Here is a 20,722-nt window from a genome sequence, read left to right as displayed (position 1 = left end):
GGTCGTGTGGGTGTACGTGGACGTTCGCGGCAACGGGAGACACTCTTATCGTTGTCCACCCATACGTCCATTGCTGGCCGTTTCGCCGTGGCCGACGCTGTCGTCGTTGTTGTACGCCCGCAAACGTGACGGAGGCGTGTCACATCGGAATACAAAAGGTATAATACCCACATACCGATGCCGCTAACTCATACCTACCGGGGAATACCAATTTTCGAGCTACGAGCTCTGTTCATCGCCGCGGCCTCGACGCACTCCCTCGATCGCCCGCGGACAATTCATTCGCGATACCAGACTACCTATTCGAGTACCTACACGTGATGCTACAGGTGAATGTCGTCGCTTCGATGAATTAACCCTGCTGCTCACGCCAATCTCCACCGGTTTATATCAGAGGTCGGTTAAGCGGCTATTCGAATTGTTTTTTCGATATAGTTAACGAGTACTTTAAAAAAATTCTTTCTCATCTGGACGCATGGCTGTTAGCAGCAAGAGAATTGATATTTTCTCGTTGATACTAAGGTGATTCTATATTTAAGTGGATGCTAAGCTAATTAGAACTTTAGAAATCGCTTCATTAGAATAACGCTCTAAGAATCGAAATACATGAAATTTTTCATACTTGAAACACTAAAATTCCAACGAATTGCAAATTCTAAATATACTTTTTAAAATACCTTTAAATAAGCAAAAATTCGACGAAACGAACGCAATAAATAGGAAAGCTCTGGAATTCGATTAACTCCCACGATCGATCACAATTAGCACCGCTCGAGACCGCCTCGTTCCGAATGACAGACCGGCACGAGCAAGCGAACGTAATCCACAAAACGAAATAAACCGGGAAAGGGAAGAAGGGGGATCGGCTCGTTACGCGGTGAAAATAAATTACACGTTTTCATGTCGGGAAAGGTAATCGTTAAGCAATTAAATAAATTAGTTAATTAAACGCGTACGGGAGAGGTAACCTGGTGGCGCATACACTAATGCGCTTCTTGCCCGGGCACAGAACGGTTCATGCGCGAGGACGATACCTGCCCGGGTTGTTTGTCACTTTTTCCAAGCGTTGCGACGGCGAAGGAAGTCTCGAAGCTGCGATGGTTGGTCGCCTTGCGATCGACGGACTCTCGCGTAACTTATCGCTGCTGCAATGCACTGGAACGAAGCAACGCTTCGGTAGTTGCACGGTTCACGTTCATGCACGCGGGCCAGGCTATCGCGTGTAAGCTGTGGTTCTTGCCGTACTCCGACTGGCCATTACCATTTTTCACGCACAAATCTATGGTTACATTAACTCGATATTCCGCGAAGCACGGCGATTCGTCGACCGACACGGAATTATGAAGGATTCATTCATCGTGGAACAAGCGGCGACTGATTAGCGTTGCTCGATTCCATTTAGCGCGTTCGTTATCTCGGGTATATGTACACACCGAGGGAAAAGAAGAGAGAGAGAAGAAAAGGTACGTACGGCATTCTCTGCAAGGCATTTCTATCAGGGTCGGTCGGTCTGTCGTCTATAAATAGTTACATGGTGGACGTAGCCCAGAGAGAGAATGCGTAGTCCATACTTAATATGTATACCCATGGTAGGAGGGAAGGTTTCGATGGCCGCAAGGACAGCACTTCGTCAGTCCATTTGTCACTTTTTATAAACCGCGCCGCTGAACTTGACGTGAAACGTCATGTACCATTGCTGTTTATGCTGCGCGCCACGCTTAGGATCGATGTATTATCCGAGAAGTTACTTAGATGGAAGCAACGCTTCGATAGTTCTCAATACAGCGTTGTTGTTATTACGCGGATGCGAGGGATCAGTCGTTTTTGTTTCATCCTCCGCGTACTTCCTCTATAGCGGTTTAACGATAGAAAAATGCGTTTCAGTCGAAAATAACAAAAGATGTAGCGAAGTTAATAACGGTTAAACTAAACCGCACGAAATTACAACATATTCTCTTCCAGGTAATTAACTTTCTTGTCGCTGCTATCTTCCTCTCGATCACGGTCACGCTACATCCGTATCACCTCGCGTTCACTTAGCCCAAAGTAAACCGAATGATGTTACGTTAAGCTAAGTATCTCAACACTGCAATTTCCTAGTGAATTTCAAACAACGATACCTTTAACTTACAAACCGAAGTAAACTTTGTTCCTTAACCTACTCCTAAACTGCTCAAGCAATTGTCCAGAAATCTGTCTATCGATGAATACAAATGCCGAAAAATCCCCGATGAAAGAACGAACCATTGAAACAATGAGATTTTCTCCGCGAGTGGTAATACGAAAAGATGTTTCGGCGCTCTACGTCGTAACGGCTGCTATTATGCAACTTCGAAGGCCATATACCACTTCCAAAACGAAAGAAGGCGAGAAAGAGGGAGGAGTGTTACAAGCGGGATAGCTAATGGATGGAACGAAATGAGAACAAGCGTTGAATCCAGCCAGGAAAATCGAGAAGCTCCAGCAAAAGAATTGTACTCTTAGAGGAAGTCGCGCTGCCACTGGCGAGACAAGCCTCCCAGCAACCAAGTAAATAGGCACTCCTTGCGCACAAAAGGTACGCAGTGCGCAACATTTCACCTGCAACAGCTTCGCACTCATAGGCTTTCAGCGGAAAATGCATCGTTGGCTGCACGAGCAACACCACCGACCCCACGGGGGATGTGGCGAGGGATAAAGAAAACGAACACCACGACCGGCTGGTCGCCCGCGATTCTGCGCTAGCGACTTACCAGCCTGCCGATCCATCCTCCTCCTCCTCCTCCTGATTCTCTTCTTCTTCTCCTCCTTTTTCCGCGCGCGACAATTTCCTTTCGAGTGTACGCTGCTCTCTTCGATTTTGCTCTGTGCTTCGCGGCCATCGTGGCGCGCGTACAACGATGACTATCGTTGGTAGATGCACGCAGTTCGTTACTGTGCGACTTCAAAGGAAAAAATTGATTGTCCGATAGATTGAGAATTGACGTTGCACGTTAGTAGTGGTTTTCGATGAAATATGGTGGATGAGGGATCGAAGGTAGGATTTAAACCGGTAGAAAAGTTTTTAACAAATTTTTAAAATGCCACTAGTTGGCATTAGTTAGCCTTGAGCTTAAAGATTGCATAGCAGTATTAAATGTACTCACTGCGCTATTCCGCATACACGATGCAGGACTTCGAAGATATGTAAATGTTATTTATACAAAAAGTTACTTCACTGATTACAAGTTGTTGGAAATGGCAGCTGCCATCGTCCCACCCTACACACACACTACCCTGCACACGGATCGAACGAGTGCTTTGAAGATAAAGTACAAGAAATATACGTGATGTGAAAAAAAGGAGTTGGTACGCCAGTTACAGAATGATTGTAAGGCATGAACAAGAGAGATTTATAACATAATGAAACAAACGGAAGATATTCTCCGAATTCTTTTGTATCCTCCGATTGTCTTTAACGAAATTTTATTTCAATAATGCGGCGAAGAAAGCTACTGTTAATCCGTACACACAATCATCCCCTTCGAAAACTCTAAAAACGCTAAAATAAAAAGAAACATTTCAGTAAGTGTACGGTGTAATTAAATCCACAGATACGTATTCACCTTAAAAAGCGGCAAAAAAACAAAGGAAGTGGTTGAACGTTATTAAATGACAAGTTTCGTTACACCGTGTTTCGTGAACGTACCTCGCGTGGCTAGAATACTAGTTAGTGATATCTACCACGCAACTTGGCCGAGGCAGTGCAAAAACGAGGATTACTCTAGTAGATCTCTTATTTTCTTTCCCGTAAGCTGTAATACGACGAAGTCGGACAGCTTAACGCGATTAATATAATACGTGCGGCCTAACATCGTCCTACTTCTGCGAGAGCACGACAAGGGAGAGTACATGGTAAGCACTTAAAAGCGTGCTGCGTCACGCGGCCTAGAAAAAGCGAAAGATCGAACGGAACGTGTAAGTGTGTGGACCGAGACGGCGCGGCGTGGTGTAACAAAACTAATAAAAGTACAGAACAACCAACTTGAGAGGGAACGAACGAGAAGGAAAGTAGTCGAAAAGGAAGAGGAACAACGACGCGTCGACGACGTCGAAGGAGAAGATAAAGAAGAGGTGGTTCTCTTCTCTTCTGGCCCGAGGCCGAATGGACCTGGGTATAGGTCCAGGAGGTAGGTAATCATCTTCAGGTTGCGTGCTCGCTCCTCTGTTCACCAGTCACTACAATCGTGTTTCTTTCATTTTTCACATACGTTGCAGGCAAACCGTTTATTTAGGCATACCGCCCTCTCTTTCTGTCTTCCCGTTGATCCCGTGGTGGCCGCTACTTTTCAACACCCGGGGCTAGGGTTTGTTGTGGGAATCGGAACACGTAAACGCAAATCAGAGGCCTCCGAATCAGACGTTTCGCAGGAGAATCTCGTAGTTTAGCTACGAAATCTTCAAATTCTCGATGAATACCCCTTCCATCGCGATTCGCTGCATTCTACAGACTCGCAGAAAGAAGACATTCAGCGTAACGCCAATTGGTCGGCATAATTTTAGCGTGGCGATAATTGACCTTGGCTTGTTCTCTGTTACAGTTCGTTGGGGCTCATCGATGATGCTCCGAGAAAAAGTGCTGATCGCTGCTTCCTCGTCTGTAACCGCCCGAGAAACGACCTAGCTGGAGGAGTCTGGTGATGTATTTCTTGAAGAAAACAACGAATTACTGATGGTCAACAGGCGATTATTAAGGGATTTAATTGCGTTCGAGGATGACAATTAGACTGGTCGTAGATTCTTTTTAATTGCTTCTTATTTGCGGCGAGACTTGCATGTATATATGCGACTGCATGTTGCTAAGTAACAAATATTTTTTTAGTCGTTAAATTCAGAACTAGTAAAAATTACGTTCCTTTGAATCAAATATGTATTTTTAGAAATAAGGTACAATATAATAAAATAAACTTTTAAATTGGAAATATACGTCAAAAATTGTAATATCTTTTAACTGGTGTACCAAGACGAACTGCAATGTCACGAATTTAGAATCTCGAACGAAGAAGAAAATTGTTGATCTCGGAATGCAAGAGATGACCTTAAAAACCTTATGCAAAGGTAGATAGAGATTAGAAAGATTAGAATAGTAACAAAGCAAGAAAGTTTGTCACGGTGAAAATGCTGGTCGCGACTTCCATTTGACATCTCCAGAGCGATGGCTTTAAAGGTATCAAAGAGCACAAGGAAGGTACAGTGAGCAACGTTAATAATACTTCGAGGCACGATTCAATCTTTCTTCTGCTTGGATATTCACTCTCATCTTAAGGACGATCTTCCATCGGGCGGGACAAGAAGAACCGTTCGTATATAACGCGTTCTTTTAACGAAGTACTCCGTGCGGAAAAAGTTTTAATTTCGCCATTAATTTACAAAAACGAAAAAATGCAAAGTAAAAAAGATTTAAGTTTAAAAAGTTTGAAAACCGCGTACATATTCGTTGTTTAATATTTTTTCAACAAGGCGAATTCGAAGATATTTTTATTATTCGAATTGCGCGAGGTAAAGAAAGGAATTTACGATCTTGCGAAAGAACAAAGGAATCCTGATGCTCGACTGCTTCGTTACAGTTTGTTGCGTCCAAGAGAAAGAGAATTTTCGTTAACTTTAACGACCAAACTTTCCCTGCTGCTAATAGGAGATATAAAAATCCGAAACTTTTAAACCACTCAAGCAACAAGAGCCATCCCGTAAACGGGGGAGTTTACTTGAAAACGTGATCTTTATTCATAACGAATCGGAATCTGAATAATCAATACGTCTACCGTGAAGAGAAAAGGGGAGAGAAACGAGGAAGGAAAGGGAAAGCTACAAATGAAACGAATGAAGAAAGAAAAGGAGAATGAGGGAGAAGGCCTTTTTACGGCTTGTTACAAAAATTATCCGAAACAACGATGCTCCCATCGTTCGCCGGAAGGGAACGAAAGCTCCGGGCAACAAAGCAGAAAATTTCAGACCGGTTTTTCTCTCTTCCTCGTTTACGTCGTTGCTACTTTTTGCAAACGACCGCAGTAACGTCGATGAAAAGTGTTGGCGAACAATGATCCTACTAGAAAAACTATCTCCTTAAGAGATTACGCCTCTGGTAAATTACATTAATAAGCATTGCTCGTAGATAATTGGTTCCAGGTAAAAAAGAAACCAAGGAAAGGTATGAAACTTGTTCGAAAAGTGAAAATTTCAACGAACCGATAGCCAAGAAGAAATCTCCTTCAGAGATGTTTCCGGCTCGCCTTCTTTTCATTCCCGGTCGTTTCAACTACGCGAACTTCTCCGCTCCTTTTGCCGAGAATTGGCCGCGAAATGCACGTAGAGAGAGCTCTTCTAATCAGGCCTCGTTGAAGGCTCGCCTTCTACGGATGCCACGGATCGTGAACGTAAATTGCAGGGAGATGTCATAGGAGGTAATTGGACGATGCCTCGGAACGCTTGAAAATTATTCTAACGAGACCTACGAAATTTCCCTTGACCGGACGTGTTTCATAAAGGTATCCTTCTCGTCCTATTTTATCTTCTACCGTTCTATTGTTTCTTCATTATGGAATATTCGTATTTTATTCCTTCGCATGGTCGAACCTTTTTTTATCCCATCTAAATCAGACGAGCAAGTTTTTGTTTGGAAAGAAGCATGGCACGATATGAAAGAAAGATCGCGGTGAAAAATTCGTTTCGCAAACAACATATTGCGTTGAAAAATTTATAGAAGCTAAAAGTCCTATCCACTAAAAGTGATACAAACCGAGATACAGCGAGGCAGGATTTGTGAACCATTTTCCTTGCTTTTACGTAATTTCTTGTCAACCTTCTACACCCCATACAGGAATTTATATCTCAGATAAAGGTATCCCGAGTCGAAAGTAAATCGAATAGGAACAAATTTCTCGAGCTTGTTCCTTCGATTCCATTTTCACCCTCATTTCCTATAAAACCTTAAAAGACTCGATTTTTAGTAGCCTTTGCTAAAAGGTATTATCATAAAATTGCACGTGCACTTTTTAATATGTTCACAGCAAATTAATGGCATTACCCCGATTCCTCCGTACAGATATCCTTCATGAATCAGAAACAGGGGCGCAAAATGCGTGGAACGTAGCGTCTGTAGCCACTCATTAACCAGCTCTAATATCCGAACAAGCGATAAACAATATGCAAATTCGATCGGATCGAGCAGAAGAGGCGCGATGGCAACGACACGGGAGCGGTGTATCGACGATATCTGGTTCTGCCGGAAAGGGTTACATTTATCCGGTCGCATTATCTTGACGCATGACCATTCTTCCAGGCTGTTCGGTTACGCGAGACTGGTTCTATGATCGGCGATATAAAACCGGGAAGATACCGACCGTATACTGGTATATCGATGGCGAGAAATAGTGTCTATAAGTATCGTGGTTACTAACCGAACGACTCGACCGTTCCAGCTCTAATAATCCGTGATATCACGCTACCCTTTTCTCGGTCTTTTCCCTCGCAGTGTATCCTTGCTCATCCTTGCCTTTCCTTTTTCTCTTCCTCTCTCTCCCTCTCTCTCTCCCTCTCCAGGTACATTATCGTGTTCCTCCTTCCTATCCTTGCTGCTTCTCTCCAATAATAAGAAACTAAGAACCCGTGCGCGTTCCACGAGAACAGAAAACCGAACAGAACGGAGCAAGCATCGCGACGTAGCCCGATAATTGAAATTGATGTAATCGCGGTGACGTTCCGACACAACGAGACTTTTGCAACCGGCCCTCGTGGAACTCTATTAATATACGCCGCGTTTACGCCCGGGAACGATAAGCGGAATGAAGACAGAGGCAGGATACGCGCGTCGCCTTTTTCATCGAGTGGACAGTAGGTTGCTGTGTTCCACCGACATACTGCGAGTTCCAGCGCGTTCGACACGCAGCTCGCCGTGAGTAAGCTCGGGCATAAGCTCGTAAATTGATTGCGAAACATGCTACGACGGAATCCCGATTGGTCGGGCCGTTCCTTTCTACGGACAGATGTCACGATAGCTAGCGACTTGAATGACGAGTGGTAAAACGATCGATTTCAGGAAGTGGTGTGATTCAGAATTTTTAAATGTGGGACTACTTGCGGTGGTATTTCTCCGTGTGACTTGACAACCTTCATTCGGCGAGCTTGTCGTAGTCATTCAGCGCGGTTAGAGGAAATGATACTTTCGTCAAGTAACTTACTCGTGCAGCTTCGATCAAAATTTGCGTTACACTTTATCCATGATTCGACACTAACAACATGTTAAAAGATTCAATGACTTTTTAAATTATCCCTGCGTTCCATACGAAAGTGAAATAAATTATTGACATCTATTGTCATAGCTATCGATAAATTAATCGAATCGATCGAGTCCACTAGAAATTTTGACCTATGAGAAAAGATACGATCGCAACACGGGTATTATGGAATTATATTTACGCGTGCTCGCTGGAACGACATTAATCGACCAAGGAAACGACAATCAAATTTTTTTACACGAGAACTTAGGATTGTTACTCAAACGCCATTGTTACATACGGAGCATCGCTGTATTCTTTCGTTAATCCCTGAGACCTTTCATTGTTGAAAGGTCGTCACGAGGCAGCCTTTGAACACTTTGAAAAAACGAAGAAAAAAAGAATTGGTAACTCGATTTCTTTCCGAATATCCCCCAATCAAGTCATTCAAGTTTAAAATTCGTCCGGCATGTATAATATAATAGTCAAGGGACCTGGCGAACGCGTAACGAGGGAATTTTTTTTTAACGACCATTTTTCTCTTTCAGAACAAATTCATCGGCAGTGAATTTAATATATACCTGCATCTATAGTGAAAGGGAAACGAGGATAACAGAGCGTGGAGAGGCGCAGGGGATTGAGGGGGGACGAGAACGAGAGCGATCTACGGGTATAATTAGACTGGTTTCAATTTCACCGTAGAGAGAAACTTTTATCAGGATCGTCGCTCCAGACGTCACCCGGAAACGGAAAAGGATGGACGAAAATCGCTTGGAAAGTTCGGCAGAGACAGCACCGTCGCAATTCGAGGAACGAGGTTTCTATTGTCCGTAATTCGCGCTTCATGCACCCCTATCCTGCCCCACTCGATGGTTCGCGAGTAGTCGCCTCCAACTTCCGCTTTTTGTTGAAACACGATTCTTCGATGACTTTCGTCCTACGGATTAACGCAAAGTCAAATCGAACCAATCAGGGCTGATTAAATTATGTTCCTCGAGGAAAGTTCAACTGGTCTCTCGGACCAACCTCGCTCGAATTTTCTTTTGTTGACCGTCACTAGATAGCGAAGGGTGAACGCTCGGGGCCAGAGGGGATGGAAGGTGCCTCGAAGGATGATAATTGTCGAACGGAGCAAACAGCATCGTGCTCGTTCCGCACAAATCCTCCCGTTCCGAGACTGAATCTACCGAGAACCTCATTTTCTTCGGTCGTGGGAACTATTTGCGGAAATTCCGCGAGCTACAGCAAACAATGCCGCGAAACAACAAACGCAGTCTGTTCGTTGCACTTCCATTCGCCAGTTTCGATTTCCATAATTTGCGATTGTCATCGCAAAGGGAAAAACGTTGACGTTGGCATTTTCTCGAACCAAGTGAAAAGAGAATTTGCTGGGAACTGTACTTGGCTCAATCGGACTTTTGTTTGTATTTAACTGCAACGAACGGTTTGTTCGGTTTGTTGTTGTTTACCAACGAAAGCAGAACTAACTCGTCTGAATTTGAAATTAAGCAAGACATGGTGATGGAGTGTCTGTATTCGATTCGTAATGCTTTCCAATTTCCCAGAAGATTATCGGTACATGCTCCACCCCTTATCATCTTCTTCCTAAAGAAATATCGCGCACTAATTGTGTACAATTACGCGTTATTACTCTTTATATTTCATAAACAGTTAGGAAGATCAGAGACGAATGTAGCAATAACATGATAAAAATCCTATAAAACGGTATAAAAAGTACAATGGATATTTACTCGTACGTATAGTTCACGCTTGGGGTAGTCGGCCAGTGCAGAGATACACACGAGTAATGAAATATTCATGAAACTCGATGTAACGCATAATATAACGTATTTATCCCATGTAACGTTTAAATTAGTCGTATTTCCCACCCGGGAGTGAAGTTGCTTCGAATCGCATAAATTATACCTGGCGAATATGTAAAACGTGTTTGCCTGATATCCGACTGTTAGTATCGAGTATCATTCATATTTTGCCACTTTAAAAATTTTTATTTTTTTATCTCAAACATGTTTTAACTTAATTATTCCACGATACTAAATTTTTGAATTCAAACTTTTCATAGAAACACGAGTTACGTCTTATAACCATTTTAATTTTAATGTTCGACGTATTCCCTCCCAACCAAAAATTTTCGAACGTTATTTATTAAAAAAAGAAACCAAACCCTTGGAATATTGCAGTAGGAAACACGCACCGAAAATATCGCGCTGAGCGTCACGACTAAGCCATTCCAGATATTTTTAACCGATCGAAATTCCATCGCCGAATATCCCATAATTAGGGCTGCTCCGGGGTAGGATCGCTCCACCATATGAAAAAAAAAGAAAATGGAAGAGAACTCAAAAATAAAAAAAACAAGGGAAAAGAAGGCGGTTTGGAAAGATCTCCTCTTGTCGTGGAAGTTTCGTGTCGGTCGCGGACTTTATTCCCGAAAAATTCAGCGGGCAAAAGACAAGATTACCCTTTCGAATCGAGAATCACCGGTCGACCGAACGTTTCATTCTAACAGCCCGAGGGAAGGCATTCCAGGGATCTCCTTCGGCGGAGCATTCCGAAAGTTTTCACGGTCGCTGTTAATCGGTACGGGCCCCCATAGACGGTGATTCCCTCTCTAGGCAATAATTTCCTCGTTTTTAATGTTTGGCGGTGGACTGCTCGCTCGGTTGCGCGCTTACACGAACGCACACGTGTCCATGCTGAAATCCGTGGCTGGCTATTCGAGAGCAAAATGTTCGCCAGGGGAACGGAAAAGGTACGAACTGAACGAGGGAGAAAGAAACCGAAGTTAAAAGCCGCGTGAATTAGTGTGCAGGGTGGATGAGGGAGTTACGGGGTTGCCCCGTGGGGAAGTGGCCCACCAATTTTAGTATATCGCCTAATAACAGACCAGCCAGAAGAAGAAGAAGGTGCCCCGGGTACCTCCATGATACGTACGTCCCTTGTTCGTGCTGCGCCACCCATAACCCACCGCTGACTTAGCCTCTGGTCACGGGAGGTGAGCTTCGTTCAACCAAACCCGCAGCCAAACGAAATATTGTTGAAATTATAACGCGGCAACGATGACGGCACGACTCCTTCGTCTGTCCAACTTAATGGAGGTACTAAGTGGTGATCGGGTTATTCGATGAATGATCCCCGCGTTTGGAGAGAAAGCGGATTCTTTCTCGTAGATCTTGCGAAATTATCTGAGGTTTGATCTTCTTAATCAACGATGGACAAGTCAATCCCTGTCTACCGAGCTCGCCTGATTTAAATTTAAACATTTCTAGTTCTGTAAAAAAAAAAATACTATATAATCACTATCATAGTGGGAAGATTCAGATTCCAATTAAATGCTACACCAACAATCCATTCGTTTCCCGATTATTTACAGAAGAAGTACTGCATACATTAATTTTCCCATCTTACCTGCATCCATATAATATTTCCTTTCCCCTTCGTACTAACCTTCTCACAACACAAATTTCAATCTGCCGTTCTACCATTCCCACGGTCACCAGCTCTCGTATAACCAAAATCATTATCTTCCCGTATCTTCTCATTCGTATAATCATTTACGATCGTGATTGCGATCATCGAGACACCGTTCAACAGCTTCCTTGAATAGAAATAGAACAACGCGACGAGTTGCTCTCATCCGGTCACGCCGCATTACGCAATATTTTAAATATCCTCGGGAGAACGCGCTTCTTCTTTCCTGTCTCGGTTAGAATCGCGCGCGAGTTCAATGAAACCGAACGTCCGCCGATAAGTACGACATTCCTGCGTGATTATGCACGACTTTGATTTAGCCTAGCTACACGCGATCAATAGTCCCGCATCCACCTAGCCATCAACCAGTCACGATTAAATGAAGGCACGGTCAATCGAAAAATAGAGTACTGTTACCTACATTCGATTATTTTAACGATTGCAAACGTATTTGAACTAGAATTTACTGTATATATTAAAAGAGTGGGATTCAATAAAATATTGAGCTTCTCGAACATTAAATTAATCAACCCATTATCAATTATCGAGAAACCGATAATTTCTTTCTATAAGTTCATTTGTTGCAATCCTATGTAGAACTTTATTAGTTCACAATAATTTCTACAACTGCGACAAAGACAGCTTCACGATCAGCTATATTGTTGAAGTGCAATAAATACAAGATCAGTGTTAAAGATTCGAATCGAATATACTTTTCTGTATTAAGACTCTCGATTTATCAAATTTAGGGTTTTATTAAAACGTTTACTCTTTCCCTTTCATGGAAGGTATTCGAATCATTAATATCTGTCATACAATGCTCACGATTCAACCTTCTGTACGAAGACGTTCTCTCCGGTTTTCCGGTCAACTGGGCCCTACGAATAATCGTTGTTGCGTGCGACGCTCGCGCCATGGATCGCGAAAACGCCGCCGCGCCACGCCGTATCGCGCTGAAGTGAGACAAGCCGAACCATGCCGGGCCACAGCAGCAGCATTACATCGCAAGAAAGGACGATTATAATTATAGGTAATAGTTAATAATTAATAATAAAAGTAATACTATAAATTTAAAATAAAAGTCAGAATTAATAGGTAGTAGATAGGCGCGCAACTCGAAGCGCATTAATTAGAATTAATTAGAGACGTTTCACGAGCGGCGGTCAACAGATCCTTTATACAGGACTAGTGGAACCCTCCCCAGACAACGCGATGAATATCAATCTTCGAGCAACCGATTTAATACGACTCGCTGTTACCTGCGCGATACCGGTCACGGTTTCTTGGCCAAGAACGGGAAACGCCGTTACAGCAGCAATTTCGCGTCAAATTCTTTCGATTCTGACGCGCTATGAACTTAGAACGCTTAACGGGAGTCCTGATATACCGATTCCGGTATATTTAATTATTGTGATTGCTGTTTTAACAAACGATCGGTGTAGAATAGGTAGCGAGATGCTGAACGCGCAACTTCGGTCGGAGTGGTTTTGATGACAGCGGTTATTGAAGATTGAGAAAATCTAGCATAAGTTGCGCGTTAATTTGAGAAGGAAATACATAAAGTAATTTTAATTCTTGAATTTTCCATTTTGTAATATGAAATAGCAAGGTAAACGATGTTTCGTGCCATATAAATTTTCAGCCCCAAGATATTTGGTCTCCTATTGGGAAAACCCGTATTATTGTTTACCGAATGTCATGGTTCATAGAAACAACTGGAAACATCAAATTCTTTTCCTTAAATTATTAGACGTTATCCAAAGGTCAGCTCTTTTAAAAGTTTTCACATGCGCAAAATGAACTTTGCCATATTCGGAAGAGGGACTCGTAATTATTGCGCTGGAACGCGGAGCGTAGTTGAGAGCGGAGTTAATTACTTCTAGATTTTATATACGTCATATCTCGTTCGCGTAACCACGGACGGAAAGTCAGAAGTCAGTCTTTAGACGAGTGAATGATGAAGCGCGTAGGCAGGCGTATTTTTTTCTCTTAATTGCACCATAATACACGGCAGTATAACATACTACTTCCGGCTGATAAGTAAGTAACACTTTGTTCGTGGTAGCGTAGCGGTGTATTGGCAGTGGTGTAACACGTGTTTCTTGTTTGTCATTAACGTCCGCCGTCGTAAAATGCTCGATTACCGCTGATCGATTGCTAAGAGCTGGTTAATTCGTGGTATAAACTCGCCTTTGAAGAATATCGATGTGCACACGTCTTGATTCGCTGAATATCAATTTGTGAACGCTCGCGCACACTAGCACGCAATTAGACCGCACCAATGATGACAAATTTCTCTCCACATTTTATAAATCGAGTCACTTATTAACCACCGCTGCCCAGAGTCGGCTGAAATACTAATCAGCAATTGATTGAATATTTGAGATCGATTAATCTCTTTAATCCATCGATTACCGCGTAAACGATATTCGATTTTTATCGAGAGGATACAATTATTAGCATATATTCTTTGTATACGTAAAGGTGAAAAATTCTAAGAGCAATTATTATACTTTGAATATTTGGTACAAATTATGAACTACATTTATATTATACATCGTACAAAGCATGACTGTAGCTTATACGTCAATCTTTTCTAGCTGTACGATCGTTCCCATATAGATCGATCCCACTACAAATCACTAGAAAGAACGATCAAAAATATCATCCTGAAATAAGTGAATTGCTTCGATGAAGCAAAGTACCTTCAACATTTAGAAGACACGAAAATTTGAGTTCGTGGACTTTCCTTAACGAGACACTATTTGTCCAGCGATAAATCGTGACGAATACATTACACACTGACGGACAGCTGGAAGTAGTAGATAAATTTAACAAATTCTAAACCCGCCTATCGTTACAAATTGTTGGAACATCTTTCGGTTGTCGAGCAGTCGAACGATGTTTCCACTTTTGACGTTACGTTCGCGATATCTAATTAAAGGGAGTCGCGAATGCAGGGATAATTTACAAACAACGAAGTTCTCTGGGCAAACTGAAACCAGCGTTTGATAGACAGCGCTGGCTAGAATGAATAATAGGGCAGTTACGTGCGCGAAGTGTCTTGGACTTAATGACCCGACCGCATGGTTGTGATGCCGTGAGCTACACGATGTTTTACATTTCACGAACGATGCGCCCAGGAATCAGGGAATTAAGGTCGATTCACATTTAACGATGCGACAACTATCGACCAAGGAAAACAGTGTCGAACAAAAACCAGTTTCGAGACGTTGAACACAACCAATAAAAGACAAAGAAACTGATAAGAATTTGATCACACATTATTACTCGTACAAGTAACATTTTTAATGCCTTTCGCGTCACCTTAAGCAGAAATAATCATCCTAGATACATGTATAAAAATGGAACTTAAGTTATCGACATGTTTTCTGTTACACTCATAAAACGCTGAATTATGCAGTAAAGTATGGAATTCTCATTTTAGCGTTGTTCGGGAACATCTATAACTTACAGGTTATTTCTATGTAACGAACACCATTGGCATTTCATATTTGATATACATAATACCCAATGATCGAGATAGGAAAGCAACCATTTCCAAAGGAAAAGATCTAAATTAGCAAAATCTGAAGCGAGAAATCAAAATGTAAACATATATATTTGTAGGAAAACCCTTGTAATTGGTACAGTAACGCAATTTCAACGACGATTATATTTGCATATTCGAGATAAGAGCAAATTGCAAAGCAAGCTTGTCGTTTTGCGTCAAATGCAGCGAAAGAAATTGCTAACACGAATCCTTGATCCTCGATATCAATTGCAGAAAATATTCGCAGCCGACACGAATACCATTCAAGTATGTAGTTCCTCAGAAATCAATCTTCGCGTGAAAAGGAAATTACTTTCGGTCTCGGAACAACGACCTACCTTTCTGTCAGGATTGGCAAGCAGGCTATTGTGAATCGAGCCTTATAGTAGGTGTGTCAATCAGTAGCAAAGTAATAGCCGGTTTTAAGTGTCGTTTCGCGTGCGTTTAATGACGGACGGAGACGCGAAACCGCGATTCGAGGACTATGGGATCGCCACGAAAGAGGCGCGTCCAATGCCGCGTAAGCTGGCAGACTTACTCTAACATCGCGTGATAGCATCGTCGAAAATATGCCGGTATCGGGAACCACTGACGATGCTTTACGAAGGAACGTGGGTGAAAGGGTGTCCTTTTGAATGTAAATCAACTTGGCGTATATCTGCTATAGATTACGGGTGTATGAATGAACTTAGCAAGAGCCAATATCTCCCAGCAACGAAGACTACTGGTTATTATTGGGCGAAACCCTTGTGCGTTACGTGATGCAATATCTACGCGGTGTACTAAATCGTCGACTTCGAATCATTCGAAGAGCAAATAAATCGGTTTGTAGGTTTATGAAAATTAGTGTCATCGATTATACAGTTTCTACATAGTAATTATTAACACGATTATTACCAAATATTCACTCTAAAACGGCAACGTAATAACATAAAAAAGGGAACCCCTGGTATATTAATAAATTCAAACTTCACTGTAAAACATCCCTTTCGAATTTTGTACAATATGGTTGATAAAACGGCTGAAATTAAAAATTAAGATCTACTCTATTTTTTGTCCAATCTCACAATCAACATTCGGAAGCGTACGAAACCGAACAACTACCGGTCTAAGATTTGAATCATAAAGCCAAGAGAGTAAAGAGTAAGCCAAGAGTAAAGAGAGGCCATACCACAAGATTAACCATGAATAAAGTAAATGAAAAAGGTTTTAAGTCTGGGTTTGTGGCATACCGTGCTCGCGGATACAGACATCAATGAACATCGAAACCGTCAATAACCGACATCCACCGGTGCAATCTTGATGGCAATTAAGCCGCATCACAGTGCATCATTAAATCATAAACCTTCGTCGGCCAGTTTATCCGCTGGATTTCGTTCTCCCACGCGCCAAACGGCCGTTAATTTGCCACCGAATAAAACTAAAGAGAGCCTCCGGCTGTCGGGTCTTCGTTCTCCGACCGATCTGACCCGTGCACACCAACAAACAACCATCCTTAACTGCCCACCGTGGCCTTCGATTAATGATCACTGAGTTGGCCAATTACGATCGATAATTCCACATTTTCTCTACGTACAATCGATGGTGGTCGTCGTCGATCGTTGTCCACAATCCTCGCCAAAATGCACAATCACAAGAGATAATATGATTTAAAATGTATTATATATATGTTTTAAACCACGTTGAGTAACTTTCAAGTAATCGAAGAGCTACCCGAACATTTTATAAGATAGTTTTTAAATGCAATATACGATATAAGTTCAAATTTTCAAGTTCCAATTGGAAAGAACTTTTTTCACATTTGAATGAAAAGATGCGAATGATTGGTCCAATGTTGATTTAATCGCGAAGCGGAACTGTATGGTTAGTTTGATAGCGAGCTTTTACTTTGTAAACTTGTTAAACGCGTTAAATTACTTCGACATCTTGTATTCTCGATTCATCAAAAAAATTCACAAGAAAGCGTATCAAAAGTGCACAATCTCAACGCTCGTTGAAAAGGCGACATTCACTGCTGTGTAAGTACTTGCATGTACGCCACGCAGGAAGATTGAATCGTGGCGTGTCTGAGAGGTTTTTAGCGTGACGCGTAACGACGGAGAAACGTGTGCAACACGAGTGCGTTGCTGCTCTGCGTTCTTGCCTCCGGCGTGTTATAGTAGGTCGTGGCGTTAAATTTCGGACGATGATTTGTGCGCAGAATTGGTCGCGGTGCGGGCGTGCTTCGCGCGCGCAATTGCCGCGACGATGAAATATGGAATGCGTGAGGTGACCTGTTTTATGACCAGGTATCCTGCTCGCGATCGACGATGAATCTTTGAAAGGATCGGTATTTTTGTCGTGAGTCTATATGAAATATTCAATATAGAAAAAATTATTGGATGAGAGATTCAAAGTAATTTGTGGATGTTGTTATTTTGGCCGATGGCGGAGTATATTAGCTAACGGTAATTTTGGTATTTTAGAAGCAGAAAATACGATTAAAATAATATGCCACATAACCATTCAGAAATAGCACTGAGCAACAAACTCGAAATAATTTTGTTCACAAATACTAGAAATCTACAAAATTTAATATTATCAAAATAAATGTACAAATGAGTCTTCTTTTATCGAAAATGGCTTAGTAATTATAATCGACATAAATTGATAATTCCCAAATGTAAGTTATGCTTTATCGTGTATTCCTTGATATAAATAATACGATTTATAAAATGGCTGTAGGTTGATTCTTTGCGAATTCCTATCAGAATTGAGACATTTATTAAATCGGCATGTTCCGTCGAAAGAAGCGCCAGTCATTTCGCTCCCCTTAATGAGCGTACGTGATGGGCATATCGATAATTATTATCGATGTATCGCACACGACAATATTCAGATACGTTAATCGTTTTACACCTGTGTTAAATAGCGAGTAAATGTACATTTTCCACATTGCTACACGTATTATAAGACTGATAAATGTTTAAGTTAAAAATATTGTACGTTTAAGACAAAAAATGTTTTTATGCCTTATTATTGAGAGAATTGGGGGAACGGTTAAATAATCAAATTTTTATTAAACGCAATACGCTGTTGAAGACCTTTCTAAACATGAAATATTGGAGATAGAAAATTGTTACATCGAGCACCAGTAGCAAGAAATATACGACTCTCCTCTGACTATTCATGCAATTAAAGTATGTAACCTATGCAGTTAGCAAAACATCCGTTACTTAATATTCCACACCTTTTTGCAAACTAACGTTAAGACTTCAACGTATTCGCTAAAAAAATTCATCAAACGGTTAATGCGCTAATGAGAATCAAAGAAAAATTACATTCCGTTTCCTGAATTACCGCATTTTTTCTCACTGTCGTTATTTCCTACACTATGTTTATTCTAAAATATTAAGTCACAGATCTAGTCAAAACATTCCAACAAACCAGAGTAACAAATTTTATATTTTATCGCACGGGAAATTTACGAGTTCTGATGTAATAACGTACCACTTCTCAGATAAAAACAACAATTTTATTTAATTCTTGTGATGTGAGGAAATATCACTTTCATCGATGAAAGTGCCAAATAGTTAAGTAAATCATATCGAAAGAGAATATCTGTAGCAGATAGACAATTACGAAACAACAACGCAATATCTACGGGCAAAAGCAATTAACACCATGTTCATTACGTGACGTGTCTGTGCGAAATTGCCCCATGAACTGATAACCATTCTAAAATAGACGAATATTGCCCACTTTTGGTGATGGAGCTCTTAAATACTGAAATAAAGCGGGGTCTCTTGTAAATTATTTACTATTTTTACGAAACGCATTTAAATCCCGGGAAACAAGAAACATTCAGACTGTAATTGGAATACCTTCCTGCCTTTTAGAATCTTGTGTAATTTGCTTGCAACATTCCATGTTATATTAAGGAGATAACGTGAAATAACGTATTTTCATCATGTTAACATGAAGTGGTTCGTCCGAAGTCCCGTTCAAGCATTAATAATATCAGGCGGAATCTATCTTGTTAATAGTAATGGATAAAATTAAAGATAAGTCATATTTTATGCTTCAAATCATGCTATGCTGGAAATATGTAATGTAGCGAATTATTACAAGTACAACATATGCATCTCCTCTATTTCATGATTCTAAAACTAATACAGGGTGGTTGGTAACTGGTGGTACAAGCGGAAACGGGGTGATTCTACACGAAAAAAGAAGTCGAAAATATAGAATAAAAATTTTTCGTTTGAGGCTTTGTTTTCGAGAAAATCGACTTTGAATTTTCGCTCGGTACGCGTGCGGTACGTTATAACGGATCTCACTGTAGATTGTTGTCTCGATGGAAAAATTAAAAAAAAAAAAATATATTTTATTCTATATTTTCGACTTCTTTTTTCGCGTAGAATCACCCCCTTTCCGTTTGTACCACCAGTTACCAACCACCCTGTATAATAACTACCCCACTTATAATATTATTCTTTCATTGAGTACACTCGTACGACACTATTTATTCGAATTTTATTAGCATATTTTACTAATTCGCAAATTTTCTCATATGGTTCAAGGCTTCGAAGAAAATTGAGAAATGTAAGGTGGTAATTCTATTCAGTACCTACACTAATTTAGCTTGTCCGTAGAGCAAACCACAGTGTTAAGGGATATCGTGTATCGCGATTTGATTTCAGCACAAAGAAGACAGTTTTGTCCGACATAAAATTATTGTTAAGGGTATACGCGAAAAGGAACACACGTTAGCGACACAAGTTCGCCCACATCGCCTACCCACCTTTTATATACTTGATTTCTATTGCCAGAAAAGGCCTAAGCGTGGGTGTACGAAATTTCTGCGCGCTGTTACTAGGTTGTGCATAAAAAGACGCGATTAATTTCTCGTAAGAATAATTTAACGATGTAGTCGTAACACATGTGAGATCGTAATGCATGTACTTACTCGCTATCGTAAATAGATAAAGCTCGCAGAAGGGCATTAATGGGTATCCATCGAAATCCAAGTCAATAAATATTCTAATTAAAAGAGACAAAACAAGAGATCGGATAACAACTCACCAAAACATCTTGCAGTAGTTCGTGTTCGTCGAGAAGTATCACTTTGCAATGAAGAAGACGGGGCCTACGGCTTCCGGCCGGCCGAAGTCCAGGGCAGAGCCACTCCACCACCATCTCTTCCTTCGGCAGCCCTCGTTTCCCTTGTGATTCCTTCCTGGCTTTACTCGTTCATCCGCTCATCGGTTTCGGTCATCCTGAAAGATGAGGACGACGCTGTAATCCGATCAAAACTATCGCCGTTGCTTCTCGTATAGACTGATGCAGACGAACACGATCTAATCGATCTAATCTCGGGGAACAAAAGACCAGAGTTGCGAGACATTTAACCCTTACGCGCTTAGTAACGCGCGTCCTTTTTTAAAAGGAACGAATAATTTTTCGA

The 20,722-nt window shown here is 41.4% G+C and overlaps 1 protein-coding gene across 6 annotated transcripts in view; it reads right to left on the bottom strand.

The window, feature by feature from the left end:
* The window catches only part of LOC138180655 (band 4.1-like protein 4A), a 62,703-nt gene that overhangs the window by 33,428 nt on the left and 8,553 nt on the right, over positions 1-20,722 (bottom strand). For all 6 annotated transcript variants that reach the window (XM_069114711.1, XM_069114712.1, XM_069114713.1 and 3 more), the window contains one exon: positions 20,341-20,534. In XM_069114711.1, the coding sequence (XP_068970812.1) occupies positions 20,341-20,454 (114 nt within the window). In that variant the 5' untranslated portion in view covers positions 20,455-20,534. The remainder of the gene's footprint in view (positions 1-20,340; positions 20,535-20,722) is intronic.

The sequence above is a fragment of the Bombus flavifrons genome, chromosome 6, assembly GCF_040668555.2.
Source record: "Bombus flavifrons isolate JBK064 chromosome 6, iyBomFlav1_principal, whole genome shotgun sequence".
NCBI lineage: Eukaryota > Metazoa > Arthropoda > Insecta > Hymenoptera > Apidae > Bombus > Bombus flavifrons.
Note: the sequence above shows the minus strand (reverse complement) of the source record. Positions and strands in the feature narration are given on the sequence as shown.